A 25529-nucleotide genomic window follows, 5' to 3' on the forward strand; every position below is an offset into this window, starting at 1 on the left:
TTGGTCTCCTCTAGTGGCCAATACTAGTGTTATATTGATATTTTTTGTTTATTTAGCCATATTTATGATTGAAATGCTTAATTTAGCACCAACAAATTGTAGAATATGCTTAAATTTTGTTGTTTGTTTTTCATGTGGAATCTGAGCCGAGGATGTCCTTTGCAGCTTGTGCAGCCCTTTGAGACATTTGTGATTAAGGGCTATATAAGTAAACTTTGACTGATTGATTGATGATTAATTACACTTTAAAAATATCATGAAAAGATCTGCGATGTGGTGAAGCTGCAATATTTGAGGCGCAATTTGGCTAAGGGAAACTGTATGGTATTTCTTAGCTGCTTGATAGTTCTTTGATGATTGCTTCATCGATCACCTTTATTTTACGACTGGTATCATGACTCAAGTCCACACAGGTGGTCCTGATCAAAAGTAAATAAAAGATTACTGTAGCTTCCCGTTCATGCTAGTTTTTTTGTCATCAGACCAAAAACATGATTATTTACGCATATATGTTGACTTTATTGGGTTGTTTTTCTGACATAACCTAATATCGCTGCTCAAATTTCACAAAAAGCTTCTAAACTATACTGTCCTTTTAAAGAGAACAGTTGGAAAGAGAGGGAGCGGTGACACATATTTTACCCAAATATCCCAAAAATACAAGACAACCCCATCAACTTGATATTTTTACAGCAGGAATAGGCCTTGCTCCATGCTGGTTGGCATAAAAATGTGTGAGTGAGCCATTATAGAGCTCTCTTGCACCCACTGCTGGTGTTTTGTGGAACTGCTTCCTTGTCAGCCTATTAATGTTGTGTCCTGATATTTAAAAAACCTGTACTTCATGTATTTTCTTTCTCTCCTTCTTCTTTCATCCCTCCATCACTCTCTCTCCAGTCCAGACGACAGTACGACTCCCGCCCTGGCTCCAACATGGCCTGCACTGAAGTGGCCCATAAGATGCGCTGAGGAAGATGAAGAGTAAAGGAAAGAGAGGAGGAGGGCGAGGGATGTTATCCTTTCACTTTCCATACAATCAGCTGAAAAGTCACCATTATTTACAAATACAGTGGTACCTCGGTTTTCAGGTCTTCGAAGACTGAATTGGATTTTACCCATAAGAAATTTAAAAAATCTTTTATCAACACAAGTACATTTTATACAGCATAATAATGGTTTTAAATGCACAAAACAATGCAAAATACACACAATGAGTGAAACAGATAAATTAACATTTAACATCACTTTTACCTTTTACACTTTTTCTATGAGGTTTTTTTTTCATACCTTGCTATGTGTTCTTTCTTATATTCTCACCTTTTTTATCAAAGCGCTGGCACTTGAGTCATACCCAAGAACCCATGGATAAACTGACAGTGCTTTACAGCACAACACGTCACACTGTCGTGACTCTGCAACTACACAGCAGTATGCTACAACTCCCAACTTTCTTTGGCCCCATGGTGGGTTATTTCACCAAAAAAAAGCCAGATTTACTAGTTTTTTATGTGCATTGTTTGGCCAATACCTGAGACAGTACGGTATATAACGGGTCGGCAACCTTTACCACTCAAAGAGCCATTTTGACCTGTTTCACAAATTAAAGAAAACAATGGGAGCCACAAAACTCTTTTGAAATTTAAAATGAAATAACACTGCGTATAAAGTTTTTTTTGCTTTGTGCTATATATAAACAAAGTATTATGGGTTACATTTATGAAATCACTGAACGACTGCAGAGAAAATGAAATAAAATTTCTGCGTGCAACAAAACGTTTTCAACTCCGAAAAAGACGTCGGGTTGAAGGTTAAGTAAAATACTTAATGTCTATTTAAGTCAGGGGTGTCAAACTCAAATACAGAGTAGGCCAAAATTTAAAACTGAACAAAGCCGCGGGCCAAGGTTGAAGAAATTAACCTTTTAATAGGGACCCAAATAAGTTTTGCATTGAATATTGAACAAGCAAGGCTCATATAACTTTATAGTGACATGCAAAATCCAGTTTCAAATAATAATAATAATAATAATAATAAAATATCAATGGCATATCAAATACAATTTAAATAAAAATATAATGCCTCTTTTCTATTTGCAGCCATCTGAGGTAAATATCAACATTAACTTTTTCCACATGCTAATAAATTTGAAAATAAAATAACAATGAATAAACCAACCATTCAGGACTTTAAACTGCTCAGTTTGCAACACACTCATCTAATCTGATATGCCCAAGCCAGATAGCTGGCATCTTTTCTGGGATGCTAGTTCATTAATGTCGGGGATCAGGCTTTGAGCTGAGGCAACCTTCATTATCGAATGAAGGTGTTCATCAGTCATTATACCTCGTAGTCCTCCCGGACCACAGTCTTGGGGGCGTGCTTTAAAGACACTGCCTTTAAGGTCCTCTACGAGCTGTCGTCACGTCCGCTTTTCATCCATTCTAACAATGTACCGGCCCAGCCATAAGATATGTGCGGCTTTGGTACGTACACTCACGTGAATGCCATGCCTACTTGATCAACAGCAATACAGGTTAAACTGAGGGTGCCGGTATAAACAACTTTAACACTGTTAGAAATATACGCCACACTGTGAATCCACACCAAACAAGAATGACAAACACATTTCGGGAGAACATCCGCACTGTAACACAACATAAACACAACAGAACAAATACCCAGAACCCTTTGCAGCACTAACTCTTCCGGGACGCTACAAAACACACCCCCGCTACCACCTCCGGGGCCGCGGGTTGCCGACCCCTGGTATATAAGAATAGGGACACATTTTTGGCAATATCTTTTGTTGAAGTGAGGCTTATAAAAAACGAGGTACCACTGTAGATTATCAAAATAATATACTTTATCAAGGTATTGGAATATGGGTCATTGATTTAATTGAAAGTGAACTGTATCAGATTTCCTTTTTAATTATTGACTGGTTTGACAAAACCCTTTTAAACATGACAAATTGATTGAATTTTATTTAACATAAATTTTGTATTGAGTCATTTAAAATGTTGCCGCTGGTTTAGTATATGTGGATTAATAAGTATTTTGATAACTGTTTTTTTAGAAAATGGAAAAGGCTGGTTTTATCGCCAAATATGCGATGATAACAAACATGATGAATAGTCGGGGCTTCCTAAAACTGCTTTGTTGTCTGTTCACTCAAAACCTGCTGTTTTCTGAGACCGATGTTGACTTTGCTGGAAAGAAAAGGAGGTAGAAGTTAGTCATGCCAAATAAGAGACAGTGTTTGCTAATTTTATTGGTGAGACAACCTTATGTTAAAACGTATACTCAGTAATGGATAATGTATTGCGACAATCAATCAACACAAAGAAACCAGAAGGAGGGCATTGAAAGCATGTCCTTCAAGATTTTTTTTCAAAGTTGTGTGTGATACAATCAGTCACGTTTACGTGGTTTATTATATGAATATTTGCATTAAACGAAATAGAGGGCTATCTATTTAAGTATTAGTGATACCTGTAAACCCTCCCATTTTCCCCAGGAAACTACCCTCATTTGCCCTTATTTCTCGTCATGCACCCGTTTGAATAGTTTTGCAAAATATCCCATGTTTTTTTCCCCTTCAAAACATAGGGGGACCAGAACAGTAGGATTGCTCGTTTGCATCAAAACAGTGCTTTTTCTCACTATGATAGGGCGAAACCATCCTTGCCCAGGCACAACCTCATGGTTTTGGAGTATAAATATTTGCCAATTTGGCACCAGCCGCTCGACTTGATCTGACCAATCTAAGTCTATGAGCACGAACTGATGAAGCCTACTCGGATGAGAAGCGAAACGTCTTCTAAGACAAACCAAACAGTCCAGTTGCGATCGATTGAATGCCCTGAGATTACAATGACCTGGATGAATGAGAACATTCATAGACATTGACCAGAACGGCCCTAATTTTCTGGAAAATGTCCTTATTTTCAGATGCAAATGTTGAAGTTACGGTCTATTTATCCTCGGAATACTGCATCCTTCCAGAACTCAGATTAATTAGGTGTGCCAAAGTCACATTACATAATTGCATTTATATTCCCCTATTTTTGGTCAGTCATGCAGGTATTCATCATCATTTAAAGATTGTAAGAGCGTGGAAAAACTATTTAGTTTTACGGCACTAGTGTTATGACATTTGTTACATAATTATCTTGGTTTGTGTGTGTGGGTGTGTGTGGGTGTGTGTGTGTGTGTGTGTGTGTGTGTGTGTGTGTGTGTGTGTGTGTGTGTGTGTGTGTGTGTGTGTCTGTGTGTGTGTGTGTGTGTGTGTGTGTGTGTGTGTGTGTGTGTGTGTGTGTGTGTGTGTGTGTGTGTGTGTGTGTGTGCGTGCGTGAAAGTCATGATGTTTACTTTTTATATTCTCACTGCTTTATATTTTCATTTGTGTTCATGTTCCTGCTTTGTCCACAGATAGTTGTAGTGTTTCATGTTAAATCAGGTCAAGTTGAAATTTATAAAACACCAAAAAAGTTTTAGATTTCTTTGTTTCTTGTGTTTTATTGTAAGTGTGTTTTGCATGTGGATTATCCAAAGCTCTGTCATGAGGTGTCATAAATGTTTTGTACATTTTAAACGTGTTCTTTTCTGTTTATTTGTATTTAACTAAAACAATCAGTGCACCTCATTCATCAAACTGTCTTTTTTTCAGTCAGATTTGTTAGCTGTTAACTGTAAGAGTGCATCTCAAATCCTTCTGGGGGGAGGTTGTCTGGGGGTCTGTGAGAGGCAGGGGTACACAGTGAAATACTCAGTGACGTGCGGTGAGGTTCATGGCTGGTGAGGCACTGACTTCATCACAGTCAGATTTACAAACATAGGAACCCTAAAGAGTATCAAATCAAATCAAATCAACTTTATTTATCTTATTCACCATTTGATTGGCAGCAGTTAACGGGTTATGTTTAAAAGCTCATACCAGCATTCTTCCCTGCTTGGCACTCAGCATCAAGGGTTGGAATTGGGGGTTAAATCACCAAAAATGATTGCCGGGCACGGCGCCGCTGCTGCCCACTGCTCCCCTCACCTCCCAGGGGGTGATCAAGGGGATGGGTCAAATGCAGAGGACAAATTTCACCACACCTAGTGTGTGTGTGACAATCATTGGTACTTTAACTTAACTTTAACTTTACACATACAAACTGTAGCACACAAAAAAGCACATTTAATACAAAAAAACGTTATTATGGTCTTACCTTTACTTATAAGTGCGGGAACAGTGGTGTTCGTGTTGGAGGAGTTGTGAATGAATGAAATATGAAATCCGTGCTGCAGTCTGCAGGTGTACCTAATGTTGTGTCCCTGCAGCTCCTCCGGCGCGAGTATTGTTGTTTTTGCACTTTTTGGCTTCTTGTTAAGTGACTTTTTTTGGGTGGATTCGGTCTTGCACGTGGAGGGTTTGGGTGTGGGCTTTGGTTGGTGTGGCGCTCCCGTCGGGGGGTGCACTCTGCGGCGGAGGTGCAATAACCGGCACCAGGAGGCGGGATTACTGCGAGCCTCACACAGTGCGTCTTCGCAGCCATTTTATGATTGCTCAGCACAAGAAATACGTTACACACATACAGTTGTTGACAAAATACACTGTACATTATATACCTCAGCTAACTAAACTATGGAAATGTATAATATAGTTCATATAGCAATACGGTCTCACTGCACAGCAGGCCAGCAGTTAGCCGAATCCGCAATCCATGTTGAGGCACAACTGAGTGACTTGCCTCAACTGGCTGCTGATCACCGCACCGTCTCTTCTCAGTATTTGAACGGTAAATGTGAAAATTCAGCGATTTTGGATAAAAAATAATCTAAAACTGGTGAAGTTAAATGGAAAATAACTTTATAGTATAATCACTGGATACATATAACAATTTAATTAATTATTTTTCTTTTTACATTTTTTTTCTTTCCATGATGGCAGGTGAGGCGTGACCGCACGTCACTGGAAATACTGTATTAGCGTCTATGTCAGGGGTGTCCGCAAACAGGTTTTATCCGGCCCGCGGGATGAGTTTGCTAAGTATAAAAATGAACCGAAATTTTTGAATGAAAGAAACTGCTGTTCTAAATGTGTCCACTAGATGTTGCAAAAGCAATTATTTGTATCATTGTAGATTATGCTACATATGTAAAAAAAAAAAAAAAAAAAAAAAAAAAACACATGATTTTAGTACATCAGTCGAGAAAAATGAGCAAACTACATAAATAACATCCTGTAATTTGATTTTGATATTATTTTTTATCATGATAGATTAAAATATTAACACCAATGAGTTGACTGATGAACATTATCACATAATTTATTCATAAAGTATAAATAACCACAAATAAAGCTAGAATACTATTACCCGCAACATGTAAGTGTAAAAAAACAACAACAACATTATGATTTGTACATTTTCAGAATGTGCTTGTTCTATTTTTAAACAAAGAAAAATATCTGAAGTTGTCTCTATTTTTAAGTTATCGTGCCAAGATTTTGGCAGTCCGCCCCACTTGGTAGTAAATTTTCTCCATGTGGCCTCTGATCTAAAATGAGTTTGACACCCCTGGTCTATGTTAATGTTTGAACGCCAGGTGGCAGCAGAGCTCACCGGAAATGGTGGCAAAGCATCCATCCATCCCATCCATTTTCTACCGCTTATTCCCTTTTGGGGTCGCGGGGGGCGCTGGAGCCTATCTCAGCTACAATCGGGCGGAAGGCGGGGTACACCCTGGACAAGTCGCCACCTCATCGCAGGGCCAACACAGATAGACAGACAACATTCACACTCACATCCACACACTAGGGCCAATTTAGTGTTGCCAATCAACTTATGCCCAGGTGCATGTCTTTGGAGGTGGGAGGAAGCCGGAGTACCCGGAGGGAACCCACGCAGTCACGGGGAGGACATGCAAACTCCACACAGAAAGATCCCGAGCCCGGGATTGAACCCAAGACTACTCAGGACCTTCGTATTATAAATGAGTCAATGTTCTATTCTATGTGTATGCTATAGGAACACGTGTTCACAATATCAGTGAATTTACTTACTTCCAGGACATTTGCAATGTTGTCTTCACACCAATTCACGCAAGTTCAATTATTCCCCCACAAATTAAGCGCGACCTTACAACTTTGTCCAATGCCTGCAACTTCCCTGCACATTTTGGGCCAATCAGCGTAACTTTCACCAATCAAATTTGTCTCTGAGTGGCACTCAAACGCACACGTCAACTGTCTGATCAAAAACCTATGTTTGTTTCTTTTGTAGACGAGGCAGAAAAAAGCTACATGTACCAATACATGAACTATTTATTGCTCAAACAGCTTCCTCAAGCATTGCTCGGAGCTACTTTCTGTTCCTGTCTACAGCGCTAAGCCTTCTGGGTAATGTAGTATAAAAACGTTTACTTCCTATTCATACATTCATTTCCTAGTCCATCCATCCATCCATCCATCTTCTTCCGCTTATCCGAGGTCGGGTCGCGGGGGCAGCAGCTTAAGCAGGGAAGCCCAGACTTCCCTCTCCCCAGCCACTTCGTCCAGCTCCTCCCGGGGGATCTTGAGGCGTTCCCAGGCCAGCCGGGAGAGATAGTCTTCCCAGCGTGTCCTGGGTCTTCCCCGTGGCCTCCTACCGGTCGGACGTGCCCGAAACACCTTCCTAGGGAGGCGTTCGGGTGGCATCCTGACCAGATGCCCGAACCACCTCATCTGGCTCCTCTCGATGTGGAGGAGCAGCGGCTTTACTTTGAGCTCCCCCCGAATGACAGAGCTTCTCACCCTATCTCTAAGGGAGAGCCCCGCCACTCGGCGGAGGAAACTCATTTCGGCCGCTTGTACCCGTGATCTTGTCCTTTCGGTCATGACCCAAAGCTCATGACCATAAGTGAGGATGGGAACGTAGATCGACCGGTAAATCGAGAGCTTTGCCTTCCGGCTCAGCTCCTTCTTCACCACAACGGATCGATACAGCGTCCGCATTACTGAAGACGCCGCACCGATCCGCCTGTCGATCTCACGATCCACTTTTCCCCCACTCGTGAACAAGACTCCGAGGTACTTGAACTCCTCCACTTGGGGAAAGATCTCCTCCCCAACCCGGAGATGGCACTCCACCCTTTTCCGGGAGAGAACCATGGACTCGGACTTGGAGGTGCTGATTCCCATCCCAGTCGCTTCACACTCGGCTGCGAACCGATCCAGTGAGAGCTGTAGATCTTGGCCGGAGGAAGCCATCAGGACCACATCATCTGCAAATAGCAGTGACCTAATCCTGTAGCCACCAAACCAGATCCCCTCAACGCCCTGACTGCGCCTAGAAATTCTGTCCATAAAGGTTATGAACAGAATCGGTGACAAAGGGCAGCCTTGGCGGAGTCCAACCCTCACTGGAAACGTGTCCGACTTACTGCCGGCAATGCGGACCAAGCTCTGACACTGATTATACAGGGAGCGAACTGCCACAATAAGACAGTCCGTTACCCCATACTCTCTGAGCACTCCCCACAGGACTTCCCGGGGTACACGGTCGAATGCCTTCTCCAAGTCCACAAAGCACATGTAGACTGGTTGGGCAAACTCCCATGCACCCTCAAGGACCCTGCCGAGAGTATAGAGCTGGTCCACAGTTCCACGACCAGGGTGAAAACCACACTGTTCCTCCTGAATCCGAGGTTCGACTATCCGGCGTAGCCTCCTCTCCAGTACACCTGAATAGACATTACCGGGAAGGCTGAGGAGTGTGATCCCACGATAGTTGGAACACACCCTCCGGTTCCCCTTCTTAAAGAGAGAAACCACCACCCCGGTCTGCCAATCCAGAGGTACCGCCCCCGATGTCCACGCGATGTTGCAGAGTCTTGTCAACCAAGACAGCCCCACAACATCCAGAGCCTTAAGGAACTCTGGGCGGATCTCATCCACCCCCAGGGCCTTGCCACCGAGGAGCTTTTTAACTACCTCGGCAACCTCAGCCCCAGAAATAGGAGAGCCCACCACAGATTCCCCAGGCCCTGCTTCCTCATAGGAAGACGTGCTGGTAGGATTGAGGAGGTCTTCGAAGTATTCCCTCCACCGATCCACAACATCCGCAGTCGAGGTCAGCAGAGCACCATCCCCACCATACACGGTGTTGACACTGCACTGCTTCCCCTTCCTGAGGCGGCGGATGGTGGTCCAGAATTGCTTCGAAGCCGTCCGGAAGTCTTTTTCCATGGCCTCCCCGAACTCCTCCCATGTCCGAGTTTTTGCCTCCGCGACCGCTGAAGCCGCACACCGCTTGGCCTGCCGGTACCTGTCTGCTGCCTCAGGAGTCCCATGAGCCAAAAGAACCCGATAGGACTCCTTCTTCAGCCTGACGGCATCCCTCACCGCCGGCGTCCACCAACGGGTTCTAGGATTACCGCCACGACAGGCACCAACTACCTTGCGGCCACAGCTCCAATCGGCCGCCTCGACAATAGAGGTATGGAACATTGTCCACTCGGACTCAATGTCCAGCACCTCCCTCGTGACATGTTCAAAGTTCTTCCGGAGGTGGGAATTGAAACTCTCTCTGACAGGAGACTCTGCGAGGCGTTCCCAGCAAACCCTCACAATGCGTTTGGGCCTGCCAGGTCTGTCCGGCATCCTCCCCCACCATCGCAGCCAACTCACCACCAGGCAGTGATCGGTAGAAAGCTCCGCCCCTCTCTTCACCCGAGTGTCCAAAACATGAGACCGCAAATCCGATGACACAACTACAAAGTCGATCATGGAACTGCGGCCTAGGGTGTCCTGGTGCCAAGTGCACATATGGACACCCTTATGTTTGAACATGGTGTTTGTTATCAACAATCTGTGATGAGCACAAAAGTCCAATAACAGAACACCACTCGGGTTCAGATCCGGGCGGCCATTCTTCCCAATCACACCTCTCCAGGTTTCACTGTCGCTGCCAACATGAGCGTTGAAGTCCCCCAGTAGAACGAGGGAATCACCCGGGGGAGCACTCTCCAGTACTCCCTCGAGTGAATCCAGAAAGGGTGGGTACTCTGAGCTGCCGTTTGGCGCGTAAACGCAAACAACAGTCAGGACCCGTCCCCCCACCCGAAGGCGGAGGGAAGCTACCCTCTCGTCCACCGGGTTGAACTCCAACATGCAGGCTTTGAGCCGAGGGGCAACAAGAATTGCCACCCCAGCCCGTCGCCTCTCACTGCCGGCAACGCCAGAGTGGAAGAGAGTCCAGCCCCTCTCAAGAGAACTGGTTCCAGAGCCCTTGCTGTGCGTCGAAGTGAGTCCGACTATATCTAGCCGGAACTTCTCCACCTCACGCACTAGCTCAGGCTCCTTCCCCCCCAGCGAAGTGACGTTCCACGTCCCAAGAGCCAGCTTATGTAGCCGAGGATCGGACCGCCAAGTGCCCTGCCCTCGGCTGCCGCCCAGCTCACACTGCACCCGACCTCTATGGCCCCTGCTATGGGTGGTGAGCCCATTGGAGGGGGGACCCACGTTGCCTCTTCGGGCTGTGCCCGGCCGGGCCCCATGGGGACAGGCCCGGACACCAGGCGCTCGCCATCGTGCCCCACCTCCGGGCCTGGCTCCAGAGGGGGGCCCCGGTGACCCGCGTCCGGGCGAGGGAAATCTGGGTCCTTTGTTTGTGTTCTTCATCGAGGTCTTCGAGCTGCTCTTTGTCTGATCCCTCACCTAGGACCAGTTTGCCTTGGGAGACCCTACCAGGGGGCAAAGAAACCCCCGGACAACATAGCTCCTAGGATCATTGGGACACGCAAACTCCTCTACCACGGTAAGGTGGCAGCTCAGTTTACATATATTTATTTAACCTTTATTAATACAAGCTGAGACGATTAAGAACAGAATTTCCTTTGCAATACTGTCCTAGCAAAAAGGCTACATTCACATGTTAAAGATGATGGTGTGTATTATTTTATTTATTTATTAAATGTATTTTTGTTTTTTAATTTTTTTTAATTAATCAATCCAACTAAACAATACATAGCAATACCATAACAATGCAATCCAATTCCAAAACCAACCCCGACCCAGCGACACTCAGAACTGCAATAAACAGAGCAATTGAGAGGAGACACAAACACGACACAGAACAAACCAAAAGTAGTGAAACAAAAATGAATATTATCAACAACAGTATCATTATTAGTAACAATTTCAACATAGCAGTGATTAAAAATCCCTCATTGACATTATCATTAGACATTTATAAAAAATAAAAAAAAGAACAATTGTGTCACAGTCGCTTACACTTGCATCGCATCTCATAAGCTTGACAACACACTGTGTCCAATATTTTCACAAAGATAAAATAAGTCATATTTTTGGTTCATTTAATAGTTAAAACAAATTGACATTATTGCAATCAGTTGATAAAACATTGTCCTTTACAATTATAAAAGCTTTTTACAAAAATCTACTACTCTGCTTGCATGTCAGCAGACTGGGGTAGATCCTGCTGAAATCCTATGTATTGAATGAATCGAGAATCCTTTTGAATTGGGAAACAATCGTTTTTGAATCGAGAATCGTGTTGAATTGAAAAAAAAAAATCGATTTTGAATCGAATCGTGACCCCAAGAATCGATATTGAATCGAATCGTGGGACACCCAAATATTCACAGCCCTAGTGTGTATTGATAATCTCTCATCATCTCTCATTTACAAACAAAAATGTGCGCTATACGTCGCTTTCAACAGTTCACAAATGCGCTTGACGTGCAGGAATAAATGTGTTGAACATAAATTAATGTTCAACATGGACAAAATAAAATAAACATGGAATGTTTGCAACAGCGGACAAAAATGACGCATTTGGTGGTGTTTCTTTCTGTACTTATAAGTAATCATCACTATTATTACTAGGGCTGTGAATCTTTGGGTGTCCCACGATTCGATTCAATATCGATTCTTGGGGTCACGGTTCGATTCAAAATCGATTTTTTTTTTTTCAATTCAACACGATTCTCGATTCAAAAACGATTTTTTTTCCCGATTCACAACGAATCTCTGTCCATTCAATACATAGGATTTCAGCAGGATCTACCCCAGTCTGCTGACATGCAAGCAGAGTAGTAGATTTTTGTAAAAAGCTTTTATAATTGTAAAGGACAATGTTTTATCAACTGATTGCAATAATGTAAATTTGTTTTAACTATTAAATGAACCAAAAATAAGACTTATTTTACCTTTGTGACACAGTGTGTTGTCAAGCTTATGAGATGCGATGCAAGTGTAAGCCACTGTGTGTCACAGTCCCTGCAGTGTCTTGTGTGTATGTATTGTCTGTCTGGGTGTGGTCATGTGTGGGTGGAGTTTGGGTTCCTGGCTTCCCAGTCTGGCACACCTGGCGCTGATCAGCCTACTCACCTGCCTGCCATCAGCTAATCACCTCCACTCCACAAAAGCCCTGGCCTCCTCACACAACACTGCCAGATCGTTCCACAGCTCTCCAAGTGGTAAGGCTTCTCGCAAGTTCTCGCAAGTTCTCGCAGCATTTTGACAATCTTGTTGATCTTTTGTTTGTGCCTTTGCTCCTGGTAGCTAGTTCCTCGCCTCACCATTGTTTTCCTCTGCCTCTAGTGCCGACCTCGGGACCTCCTCTAACCCTGCCTGCCTGCCAGACACCTCCACTCCAGCCAACGACGCCTTTCCCTCCTCCCTCATCTGCCTAAATTAAACCCTTTGGACTTTTTATCTGCCTCTCTTGTCTGCTTTTGGGTCCGCCAGCTTGTTAAATCGTGACACTGTGACACTATTGTTCTTTTTTTTTTTTTTTTTTTTTATAAATGTCTAATGATAATGTCAATGAGGGATTTTTAATCACTGCTATGTTGAAATTGTATTTAATATTGATACTGTTGTTGATAATATTCTTTTTTTTTTCACTACTTTTGGTTTGTTCTGTGTCGTGTTTGTGTCTCCTTTCAATTGCTCTGTTTATTGCAGTTCTGAGTGTTGCTGGGTCGGGTTTGGTTTTGGAATTGGACTGTATTGTTATGGTATTGCTGTGTATTGTTTTGTTGGATTGAGTGATTTAAAAAAAATTGTTTTTAAAAAAAAATCGATTTAAAAAAAATTAGAATCGATTCTGAATCGCACACCGTGAGAATCGCGAATCGATTTTTTTCCTACACCCCTAATTACAATTAAAATTGTACATACTGTGACAATGAACTCTGAGTATGTGCTTTTACTGCCATCTAGTGTCTACTTGTACAAAACCCAAAACCAGTGAAGTTGGAACATTGTGTAAATCGTAAATAAAAACAGAATACAGTGATTTGCAAATTATTTTCAACCTGTATTCAATTGAATAGACTGCAAAGACAAGATACTTCGAACTGGAAAACTTTATTTTTTACAAATATTAGCTCATTTGGAATTTGATGCCTGCAACATGTTTAAAAAAGGCTGGTGGCAAGTGGCAAAAAAGACTGAGAAAGTTGAGGAATGCTCATCAATCACTTATTTGGAACATCCCACAGGTGAACAGGCTAATTGGGAACAGGTGGGTGCCATGATTGGGTATAAAGGCAGCTTCCATGAAATGCTCAGTCATTCACAAACAAGGATGGGGCGAGGGTCACCACTTTGTGAACAAATAAATGCGTGAGCAAATTGTCGAACTCTTTAAGAACATTTCTCAACGAGTTATTGCAAGGAATTTAGGAATTTCACCATTTATGGTCCGTAATATCAAAAGGTTCAGAAAATCTGGAAAAACCACTGCACGTTAAGTGATGATATTACAGCCCTTTGATCCCCAGGCGGTACTGCATCAGAAAAGCGACTGCAGTTCGTCGCTACATCTGTAAGTGCAAGTTAAAACTCTACTACGCAAAGCGAAAGCCATTTATCAACAACACCCACAAACGCCGCCGGCATCGCTGGGCCTGAGCTCATCTAAGATGGACTGATGCAAAGTGTTCTGTGGTCTGACGAGTCCACATTCAAATTGTTTTTGGAAAATGTGGATGTCGTGTCCTCCCAAACAAAGAGGAAAAGAACCATCCGGATTGTTAAAGCCAGCATCTGTGATGATATGGGGGTGTATTAGTGCCCAAGGCATAGGTAACTTGCACATCTGTGAAGGCACCATTAATGCTGAAAGGTACATACAGGTTTTGGAGCAACATATGTTGCCATCCATTCAACGTTATCATGGACGCCCCTGCTTATTTCAGCAAGACAATGCCAAGCCACGTGCTACAACAGTGTGGCTTTATAGTAAAAGGGTGCGGGTACTAGACTGGCCTGCCTGTAGTCCAGACCTGTCTCTCATTGAAAATGTGTGGCACAATATGAAGCTTAAAATACCACAACAGAGACCCCGGACTGTTCAACAACTTAATCTGTACATCAAGCAAGAATGGGAAAAAAATCCACCTGAAAAGCTTCAAAAATTGGTCTCCTCAGTTCCCAAATGTTTACTGAGTGTTGTTAAAAGGAAAGGCCATGTAACACAGTGGTAAAAATGCCCCCGTGCCAACTTTTTTGCAATGTGTTGCTGCAATTAAATTCTAAATTAGTGATTATTTGCAACAACAAAAAAAAGTTTCTGAGTTCGAACATTAAATATCTTGTCTTTGCAAGGAACCCTTGATAGCCGATTCTTAAAATCACAAGCTGATTCAGTGTAATTGAAAAAAAGAGGATCAAAACAGTGCAAAAAGGCTGCCGCAAATGTAGGCGTTTTAGGTCGCAACAGTCATAAACAAAACCCCAACCAATCCTGGAAGGATTTATAGTCAATTATTGGGATTTTGGTATCCTTTGGGATTTTTAATGACACAGTAAAATGGGTAACAAAGGAGTAACAGCATTGTGTCCTACTCAGATACAATTTAATAAATAGTTGTTTATTGGACAGCGTTTGTAAGCAAAAATTAGTTTGTAGTTTTATTTGGAACATGTTTACATTTTATTGGTTTACTATTATATTCCTATATAGGTCAAACATGGTTGGTGTAGAAGAAACCAAAGTAGTTGGCATCAAAGAACTTCACAGATGTTACAAATCATCATATCTACTGGACTGCCAGGTAAATAACAGTACGTACAACATAAAGGACTGCTGAACAAGAGCATGAATTGGAAATCTTTACCACATTTACCTTAAATAACATAGACCCAAACATTAATGTAATTTGTAATATAAGTCGACTACCAAGAGGAAGAATACAGACGGACAACTAAAACATAAATTATTAATTTCAATAGCAGAACAAGCATGTACTGTACACTAATTTCAACAATATCGAGCAATATTTCAGCCAAATTAAAGAATTATTTAGAGCAATTGCCATTTTTAGGTCGCAAATATTTGTTAATAATTGAATAATAATGCAATGAGTGTTCTGTAAACTAACGATATCGGTATACCCATCTTTACAGTCTATAACTCAACAAGAAACACATGAATGACATAAATACATAGATGACAAAGGGTAGAGAACAATTCCAAGAATCCATCCATCCATTTCCTACCGCTTATTCCCTTTGGGGTGGCGGGGGGCGCTGGAGCCTATCTCAACTACAATCGGGCGGAAGGCGGGGTACACCCTGGACAAGTCGCCACCTCATCGCAGGGCCAACACAGATAGACAGACAACATTCACACTCACATCCACACACTAGGGCCAATTTAGTGTTGCCAATCAACTTATCCCCAGGTGCATGTCTTTGGAGGTGGGAGGAAGCCGGAGTACCCGGAGGGAACCCACGCAGTCACGGGGAGAACATGCAAACTCCACACAGAAAGATCCCGAGCCCGGGATTGAACCCAAGACTACTCAGGACCTTTGTATTGTGAGGCAGATGCACTAACCCCTCTGCCACCATCTGACAATTCTCCTGTCAGATCATAGAATCATATGAAAATGATATTGAGATACCATATACATTTTTTTCACAAGGATTTAATGTCTGTATGACAAAATTTGTCCATTGAGACAATTCCCGCAAAAGAACAGAGATCAATCATGACAAAGGGTCTGCAAGCTTGTAAGAAGAAAAACACACTGTGTACAGTAAAATTCCTACAAACCTGCAGATAAACACATTTAAATACAAAATGTTTAAATACAAGTTAACATCCATCCATTTTCCACTGCTGAGTGGTGGCAGCAGTCTATGCAGAGATGCCCAGACTTCCCAGTTCCTGGCCACCTCCTCTAGTTCTACAGGGGGGATACTGAGGCGTTCCCAAGCCAGCTGTGAGACATAGTCCCTTCAACGTGTCTTATGTCTGCCATGAGGCCTTCTCCCGGCTGGACATGCCTGAAACACACCACCAAGGAGGCATCCGTAGTAGATGCCTGAGCCATCTCAGCTGGGTCCTCTCGATGTGAAGGAACAGCGGCTCTACTCAGAGTCCATCACAGATAACCGAACTTCTCACCCCATCTCTGAGGGTGATCCCAGACATCAAGCGGAGGAAACTCATTTTTGCCACTTGTATTCGCAACATTGTCCCTTTGGACATTACTCAAAGCTCCTGACCATAGGTGAGGGTAGGAACGTAGACTGACCGGTAAATCAAGAGCTTCACCTTCTGGTTCAGCTCCCTTCTTCGTCACAACAGACCGGTGCAGTGACTGCATCACAACAGACGCTGCACCAATCCGTATGTCAATCTCGCGAGATTTGGAGGTGCTGATCCTCATCCCAGCAGCTTCACACTCGGCTGCAAACCGCCCCAGTGAACGCTGAAGGTCCCAGCCTGATGAAGCCAACAGGACCATATCATCTGCAAAAAGTAGAGATGCAATCTTTTGACCACCAAACTGGAAACCCTCCACACCCTGACTGCTCCTAGGAATTCTGTCAAGACAGGACCAGTGACCAAGGGCAGCCCTGGCGGAGTCTAATGTCAGCTGGGAACATGTCTGATTTACTACCGGCAATGCGAACCAGACTCCTGATTCGCCTTCGACTGCTACCCAGTCCACAAAGCACCGGACTCTCATGGTTCCCCCTGCAGGTGGTGGGTCGGGGCGGTTCCACGTCTCTTTTTCGGGCTGTGCCCGGCCGGGCTCTGTACGTATAGGAAGTCCCGGCCACCAGGAGCTCGCTGACGAGCCCCAGAGTCGGTCTCCGGTGTCCCTTGGGCGAGGTGCGGCTCTTCTATTTTATTTTTTCATAAGAGTCTTTTGAACCGCTCTTAGTCGGAACAGTTAGCCTTGGGAAACCCTACCAGGGGCATGTATCCCCCAACAACATAGCTCCTTAGATCATTTGGGTATACTCAAACTCCTCCACCAAGTTAAGGTGGCGACTCATGGTTAAAAAGTTAACATCCATCCATCCATCCATTTTCTACCCTTTTGGGTGTTGCGGGGGGTACTGGAGCCTATCTCAGCTGCATTCGGGCGCAAGGCGAGTACACCCTGGACAAGTCGCCACCTCATCGAAGGGCCAACACAGATATACAGACAACATTCACACTCACATTCACACACTAGGGCCAATTTAGTGTTGCCAATCAACCTATCCCCAGGTGCATGTCTTTGGAGGGAACCCACGCAGTCACGGGGAGAACATGCAAACTCCACACCGAAAGATCCCGAGCCCGGGATTGAACTCAGGACTACTCAGGACCTTCGTATTGTGAGGCACATGCACTAACCCCTGGTCCACCGTGCTGTGTAGGGACCAAAAGTGGCCCACCAAGTTTTTTTGTCTGGTCCGCCAAAGGGTTACTTCTCATATTCCTACTGACTTCTTTCAATCTCATACGGTCATCGATAGCATGTCTGGAAGGCTAGCTTGTCATTAGAGTTGCAACAATTAGTTGACAATGTCTACAAAAATGGATAACAAAATTGTACGCAGACAAATTTCTTTGTCCATATTAGTGTGTGATGTCATTGCTTGTGATTTTAGGAGTGGAAATGCATATGCACGAGTCAGCCGGTGGCCAGCAAGCAACATGATGAGAAAAACAGCTACAACTGCGAGCCTAAGCACGTCAAGAACCAAGCGGACCTCGCTTTATATTGCAGTACGTCTGTCACACGGAAGCACTTCGAGGCATGTTGGACATCTGGAGGATGAGGTCCTGTCCAGCACTCTTATTTCTCATTCCACTTCCTGTTTGTCTCCACTCTCAATCACTTTATCTATGCCTGAGAGCTGTTTCCTGACAAGCAATTAGAAGTCACAGCTGTCCCTGGTTTTTGTTCAGGTGGCTTCTAAAGCTAGCAATGTTGGTCAGAAGGTGCTGGTTTCAAAAGTGTTTGGGTCCCAGCTCATGTAGGAGTGATGGGAAATGAAGTAGCAGACAAATATGCAAGGCAAGAATAAAGGCTGGAAATTTAACAGTTCACTGAAAAATGAGTAAATCAGAAGTCACACATTCAATGCCGTATAAGCCAGTAGTACCGCTCAACGGGAGGCCAGCTAAAAGGCCTTACTGACAACAACTAATGATCTGATTGGCTATCGCAATTATCTATCAACTGTATGTGCCCGTTCACTTACAGTGCACAGACGGCCGCATTGTTGATTCTGAATTGTTAGAATATGGACACTTTTAGATATTTAGGAAAGTAAATTAAAAATTACTTTTATCTTGAATTATGATCATGATTTCTGGTTATGTTAGACCAGCAGAGAAGGTCTTGCTGGTCCTGACGTCCTACCCTATATATTGTGTGTATCTGGATATATGAATATGTATATGTGTGTATGTGTATATATATATATATATATATATATATATATATATATATATATATATATATATATATATATATATATATATATATATATATATATATATATATATTTACAGTAGGAAGGGGATCCATATAGCCGCATTCACAGCTGTTTACCTTAGACATGAAACATGACAAATTTGGGGGTTGCATTATCCACTTTAGCCACCAGACGGCAGTAGAGTGCTGAATATCTTAAAATGTGTTTGATGGCAGTTCCAACTTTGAACACATCGTCAGCTGCTATGTAGAGTGGCGCTTGCCATCAATTTCAGCAGACTGTATTGCACAATGATTAACCCCCCACCTTCCTCTCACATGAGATCCACTTAGGAATGGGGCCATATGAATCCATTCTCTACTATATGTGTATATATGTGTATATATATATATATATATATATATATATATATATATATATATATATATATATATATATATATATATATATATATATATATATATATATATATATATATATGCAGGTACTACCGTTCAAAAGTTTGGGGTCACATTGAAATGTCCTTATTTTTTAAGGAAAAGCACTGTACTTTTCAATGAAGATAACTTTAAACTAGTCTTAACTTTAAAGAAATACTCTCTATACATTGCTAATGTGGTAAATGACTATTCTAGCTGCAAATGTCTGGTTTTTGGTGCAATATCTACATAGGTGTATAGAGGCCCATTTCCAGCAACTATCACTCCATTGTTCTAATGGTACAATGTGTTTGCTCATTGGCTCAGAAGGCTAATTGATGATTAGAAAACCCTTGTGCAATCATGTTCACACATCTGAAAACAGTTTAGCTTGTTACAGAAGCTACAAAACTGACCTTCCTTTGAGCAGATTGAGTTTCTGGAGCATCACATTTGTGGGGTCAATTAAACACTCAAAATGGCCAGAAAAAGAGAACTTTCATCTGAAACTCGACAGTCTATTCTTGTTCTTAGAAATGAAGACTATTCCATGCGAGAAATTGCTAAGAAATTGAAGATTTCCTACAACGGTGTGTACTACTCCCTTCAGAGGACAGCACAAACAGGCTCTAACCAGAGTAGAAAAAGAAGTGGGAGGCCGCGTTGCACAACTGAGCAAGAAGATAAGTACATTAGAGTCTCCAGTTTGAGAAACAGACGCCTCACAGGTCCCCAACTGGCATCTTCATTAAATAGTACCCGCAAAACACCAGTGTCAACATCTACAGTGAAGAGGTGGCTGCGGGATTCTGGGCTTCATGGCAGAGTGGCAAAGAAAAAGCCATATCTGAGACTGGCCAATAAAAGAAAAAGATTAAGATGGGCAAAAGAACACAGACATTGGACAGAGGAAGACTGGAAAAAAGTGTTGTGGACGGATGAATCCAAGTTTGAGGAGTTTGGATCACAAAGAAGAACGTTTGTGAGACGCAGAACAACTGAAAAGATGCTGGAAGAATGCCTGACGCCATCTGTTAAGCATGGTGGAGGTAATGTGATGGTCTGGGGTTGCTTTGGTGCTGGTAAGGTGGGAAATGTGTACAGGGTAAAAGGGATTCTGAATAAGGAATTCTATCACTCCATTTTGCAACGCCATGCCATACCCAGTGGACAGCGCTTGATTGGAGCCAATTTCATCCTACAACAGGACAATGACCCAAAACACACCTCCAAATTGTGCAAGAACTATTTAGAGAAGAAGCAGGCAGCTGGTATTCTATCGGTAATGGAGTGGCCAGAGCAGTCACCAGATCTGAACCCCATTGAGCTGTTGTGGGAGCAGCTTGACCGTATGGTACGCAAGAAGTGCCCATCCAACCAATCCAACTTGTGGGAGCTGCTTCTAGAAGCGTGGGGTGCAATTTCTCCAGAATACCTCAACAAATTAACAGCTAGAATGCCAAAGGTCTGCAATGCTGTAATTGCTGCAAATGGAGGATTCTTTGACGAAAGCAAAGTTTGATGTAAAAAAAATCTTTATTTCAAATACAAATCAATATTTCTAACCTTGTCAATGTTTTAAATCTATTTTCTATTCATTTCACAACGTATGGTGGTGAATAAGTGTGACTTTTCATGGAAAACACAAAATTGTTTGGGTGACCCCAAACTTTTGAACGGTAGTATATATATATATATATATATATATATATATATATATATATATATATATATATATATATATATATATATATATATATATATATATATATATATATGTATGTATGTGTGGGGAAAAAATCATAAGACTATTTCATCTCCTATTTCACCTTATTAAGACATATATATATATATATATATATATATATATATATATATATATATATATATATATATATATATATATATATATATATATATATATATATATATATATATATATATGCAGGTATATGCAGGTATATAAATGAATACGACATCCGAAACAATGTATAATGCCAAACTTTAGCCTGTAAACCATTAAGACATCATTCACATCTGGGCAATAGCAGTAATGCACCAAATCAGCTTGCAACCGCTGTTAAACAACGAAGAAGAAAAAGAAAGCGCTGGTTCATTGTTTTTTTTAACTTTTAGTTTGTCTATGTACGTTTTTTTACTCCTGCCTGGGTTCCTGTTTGGCCTTTTGTTTAGGTTCATGACTCACCCATGGACCTTTGTTTCTTGCACGCTGGTGCTACTTTTTTTTTCAATATTAAACTATTATATTTCCTGCGTGGCGTCTAGAGTCTCTGCATCCTGGGGTGAACCCCAAGCTCACCTCGAGACACAAACTTCCTATGTTTTAAAATTACAAAAAATTAAATACAGAAAATCTGGTACATTACAAAAACCTAACCAAAACTTTTAGCACATCAATATGTGCGGTAAAATTAAGGAACAGATTGAGAAGGGAACTCAAACAATGTACTAATATGAGCCAGTTAAAGGGACAGTAGAACTGCCTGAGAAGCACAATGGCTGATATAATTTATGCTGAATTCATTTTTTTTTATTGTTATTTAATACATTGTTAGTACATGCTTGATAATCATGCAATTTCTCTGTCCATTTCTACTACTGTATTTTATAACTTAATAAGCTATCCACGTTTATAGATCAAAGAATAACAGAAAATAGCAACGTGTTGACCAAAGGGAGTGATCATGCTTATCAGTAATTGCAGACACATGGAGAGTAAACTGGATTCTTAGACTTAGACGTAGACTTAGACAAACTTTATTGATCCACAAGGGAAATTGTTCCACACAGTAGCTCAGTTACAAAGGATGGAAAGTGTAAGGATGGAAAAGATAATGCAGGTATAAAGGAGACTAAAAATGTTCCCCTAGTAGCAATATAACATACATGTAAGATTTACATATCACAGACTTAGACTTAGACTTACACTTCCTTTTAATGTCATTCAAATTTGAACTTTACAGTACAGATAAGAACAAAATTATGTGTGTAGTGCAGGATAAAAGAGCAATAATGTGCATATATATATAAATAGATTACTGTACAGCTAAATATATTGCAATTTTTCATATGCATCCACGTTTATGGATGTATGTTATATTGTCTTTATATTCCAGCGAGTTCATCCGTTTTTGGGGGGAATTAAGGGGATTATTATGATGCGTTCAAGAGTCTTATGGCCTGAGGGAAGAAGCTGTTACAGAATCTGGAGGTTCTGCTATGGAGGCTGCGGAACCTCTTTCTAGAGTCCAGTAGTGAAAACAGTCCTTGGTGGGGGTGGGAGGAGTCTCTACAGTTTTTCTGAGCCCTGGTCAGGCAGCGGCTTTTTGCAATTTCCTGGATAGGAGGAAGAGGTGTATTATATATACATTATATAATATCAATCCTGGGCATGACGTTAAAGTGCATCCGGCGGTGGAGGCTCCTCTATGGGGTCTTGGGGCACTAGGAGGTTAACCCCTTTACTACTGTTACCCCAGGTGGCCCTTGGCAAGGGCCTAGTACCTGACTGCCCCCTAGCCAGGGATACGGTGAAGACCTCAACGGCGGAGCAGCCGGAAGACGGTAATTTTAAGAACTACCACAACGGCTGCGATGGCGGAAGAAGGCTGCAGCAGAAAAGGGTCCCCAGTCGTCTTGGACTCTATGCCACTACTGGACCCTGACCCGATTCTGTCAAGGATCGTGTGCGGTGACTGTCTGTGCACCAGTCTCCCCACGTTAAACAAAGTCACGCACAGGCATCCTCCATAAAGGGATACACCCCTACCAGGAGGATCGTCATACTCGTTGATATAATATTAGGGATGTCCGATAATGGCTTTTTGCCGATATCCGATATTCCGATATTGTCCAACTCTTTAATTACCGATACCGATATCAACCGATACCGATATATACGGTCGTGGAATTAACACATTATTATGCCTAATTTGGACAACCAGGTATGGTGAAGATAAGATACTTTAAAAAAAAAAAATAATAATAAAATAATATAAATAAATTAAAAACATTTTCTTGAATAAAAAAGAAAGTAAAACAATATAAAAACAGTTACATTGAAACTAGTAATTAATGAAAATTAGTAGAATTAACTGTTAAAGTTTAGTACTATTAGTGGACCAGCAGCACGCACAATCATGTGTGCTTACGGACTGTATCCCTTGCAGACTGTATTGATATATATTGATATATAATGTAGGAACCAGAATATTAATAACAGAAAAAAACAACCCTTTTGTGTGAATGAGTGTGAATGAGTGTAAATGGGGAGGAAGGTTTTTTGGGTCGGTGCACTAATTGTAAGTGTATCTTGTGTTTTTTATGTTGATTTAATAAAAAAATTAAAAACAACAAAAAAAACGATACCGATAATAAAAAACCATCCATCCATCCATTTTCTACCGCTTATTCCCTTCGGGGTCGCGGGGGGCGCTGGAGCCTATCTCAGCTACAATCGGGCGGAAGGCGGGGTACACCCTGGACAAGTCGCCATCTCATCGCAGGGCCAACACTGATAGACAGACAACATTCACACTCACATTCACACACTAGGGCCAATTTAGTGTGGCCAATCAATCAGGAAGCCGGAGTACCCAGAGGGAACCCACGCAGTCACAGGGAGAACATGAACTCCACACAGAAAGATCCCGAGCCTGGGATTGAACCCCAGACTACTCAGCAACTTCGTATTGTGAAGCAGACGCACTAACCCCTCTTCCACCGTGCTGCCCTAAATAAAATAAATAATAAAAAACCGATACCGAAATTTCCGATATTACATTTTAACGCATATATCGCCCGATAATATCGGCAGGCCAATATTATCGGACATCTCTATATAATATATACTGATATATTATATTATTGTATAATATTATATTTGTATATAATATATACAATATTTATAACAATTACCATGTACAATACTACAGTATATATACAGCTGCAGCAAAAAAAAGGGCAGCATAAAATAGAGTTCCTATTATAGAAAATAGAAAAGTTAAAAAAAAAAATAGACTTCCTACTCCTTTTCGGACATGTTGTGTTTTGCTACAGCAAATAATGTAACTTTGTTAAGCAAGTTCTGAGAGAAAAAAAAAACAAAAAACAATTCCATTGCCATCAGTGAGCTGTTTACTCTGACGTCCCACGTCTGTAAAGCGCATGCGTCGAAGACAGGAAGTTAAACAATCAGCTGATGCTGCTTCTTGTTGTCGTGAAAGCCAGAAGTTGCCGTTGTTCGCTCGCCCTGCTGCTGTTTCTCGGCCGCCGACACCGACCAAACATTAGGCTCGTAAAAGGAACACGGCGGACTCAAAAAGGCCGACAAACAAATGTGTAACAAGGGGACGTGTTTCCTACCGAGGAATTTGATTCGGCGGCAGAGGAGCTAGCTCTCAACGCTGGTATATTAGCGTGAAGGAAGGAAGACAAACACCCTCTTAACCCGCTTTGTCTTTTTATAACCTGATTAGTGTATCATCTATTTGTTTAATTTCCAGATTTTTTTCCTTCTATTTGTACTTAATCTCCAACGCAATCAGAGCGGCTACCTCGTCGGCAAATGTTAGCCAGTACAGTAGCTCCGTTGTTGCTGCTTTCGTAACTTGCACATAGTGACAGAATATTCCAGTATTTATTGACTAGATTGTTTATTTTTCTCTGTAATCGCAGTGCAAACGAGTCTATCTTGCTGTGTGAGCCTTCCAGATTACACAATTAGGCACCAGTTTGACTGACAGCTGATACTGTACTTGGTAGGTTGTGTAATTTGTTTTTGCAAAACATTCCAGCAGCTAAACTATTGTTAAAATTGGAAGTTGTAAGGACCATATAATTCCAACATTTTTTAAATGCTATATAGCCACATATCATAGATTAAGGTGGGCACCTGTTACTGGAAAAGTGCCACTCTGATGCCCACACATGACTATGGTGGCTGTTTGGCTGAGGTATGAATTAAAGTAATCTAGGTAAAGTTGTGTGCACACTGATCAGGGAGGGAGGGAGAGAGAGAGAGAATCCTTCAGTGGGTTCCATTGTGTCTTAAGGTGAGCCACCCTCTACTACTTGCCAATGCTGGATCTGGAGGTGGTACCTGAGCGATCACTCGGAAATGAGCAATGGGAATTTGCCTTAGGTAGGTACTAGTGTGTGAATGTGAGTGTGAAAGTTGTCTGTCTATCTGTGTTGGCCCTGGGATGAGGTAGCGACTTGTCCAGGGTGTACCCCACCTTCCGCCCGATTGCAGCTGAGATAGGCTCCAGCACCCCCCGCCACCCCGAAAGGGACAAGCGGTAGAAAATGGACAGACGTACTGATATAATCAAAACAACAATTCTCGCATATTTGACAGAAGA

The 25529-nt window shown here is 42.1% G+C and overlaps 2 protein-coding genes across 9 annotated transcripts in view; both read left to right on the forward strand.

The window, feature by feature from the left end:
- Positions 1 to 7453, forward strand: part of cbfb (core-binding factor subunit beta) — a 48719-nt gene extending 41266 nt beyond the window's left edge. For 2 of the 3 annotated variants that reach the window (XM_061969847.2, XM_061969846.2), the window contains one exon: positions 898 to 7453. Coding sequence is in view for 1 of the 3 variants with exons in the window: in XM_061969846.2 (XP_061825830.1) it covers positions 898 to 969 (72 nt within the window). In the remaining 2 variants the exon portion in view is untranslated. The remainder of the gene's footprint in view (positions 1 to 897) is intronic. The other variant, XM_061969848.2, reaches the window with a different exon arrangement.
- A 16900-nt stretch (positions 7454 to 24353) lies between these two features.
- The window catches only part of phaf1 (phagosome assembly factor 1), a 41106-nt gene continuing 39930 nt past the window's right edge, over positions 24354 to 25529 (forward strand). Inside the window, exons 1-3 of one of the 6 annotated variants that reach the window (XM_061969842.2) lie at positions 24355 to 24926; positions 25034 to 25142; positions 25221 to 25309. In XM_061969842.2, the coding sequence (XP_061825826.1) occupies positions 25246 to 25309 (64 nt within the window). In that variant the 5' untranslated portion in view covers positions 24355 to 24926; positions 25034 to 25142; positions 25221 to 25245. Of the gene's footprint in view, positions 25310 to 25529 lie in introns of all 6 variants that reach the window. The other 5 variants (XM_061969841.2, XM_061969839.2, XM_061969840.2 and 2 more) reach the window with 5 other exon arrangements.

Source organism: Nerophis lumbriciformis, linkage group LG10 (genome assembly GCF_033978685.3).
Source record: "Nerophis lumbriciformis linkage group LG10, RoL_Nlum_v2.1, whole genome shotgun sequence".
Lineage (NCBI taxonomy): Eukaryota > Metazoa > Chordata > Actinopteri > Syngnathiformes > Syngnathidae > Nerophis > Nerophis lumbriciformis.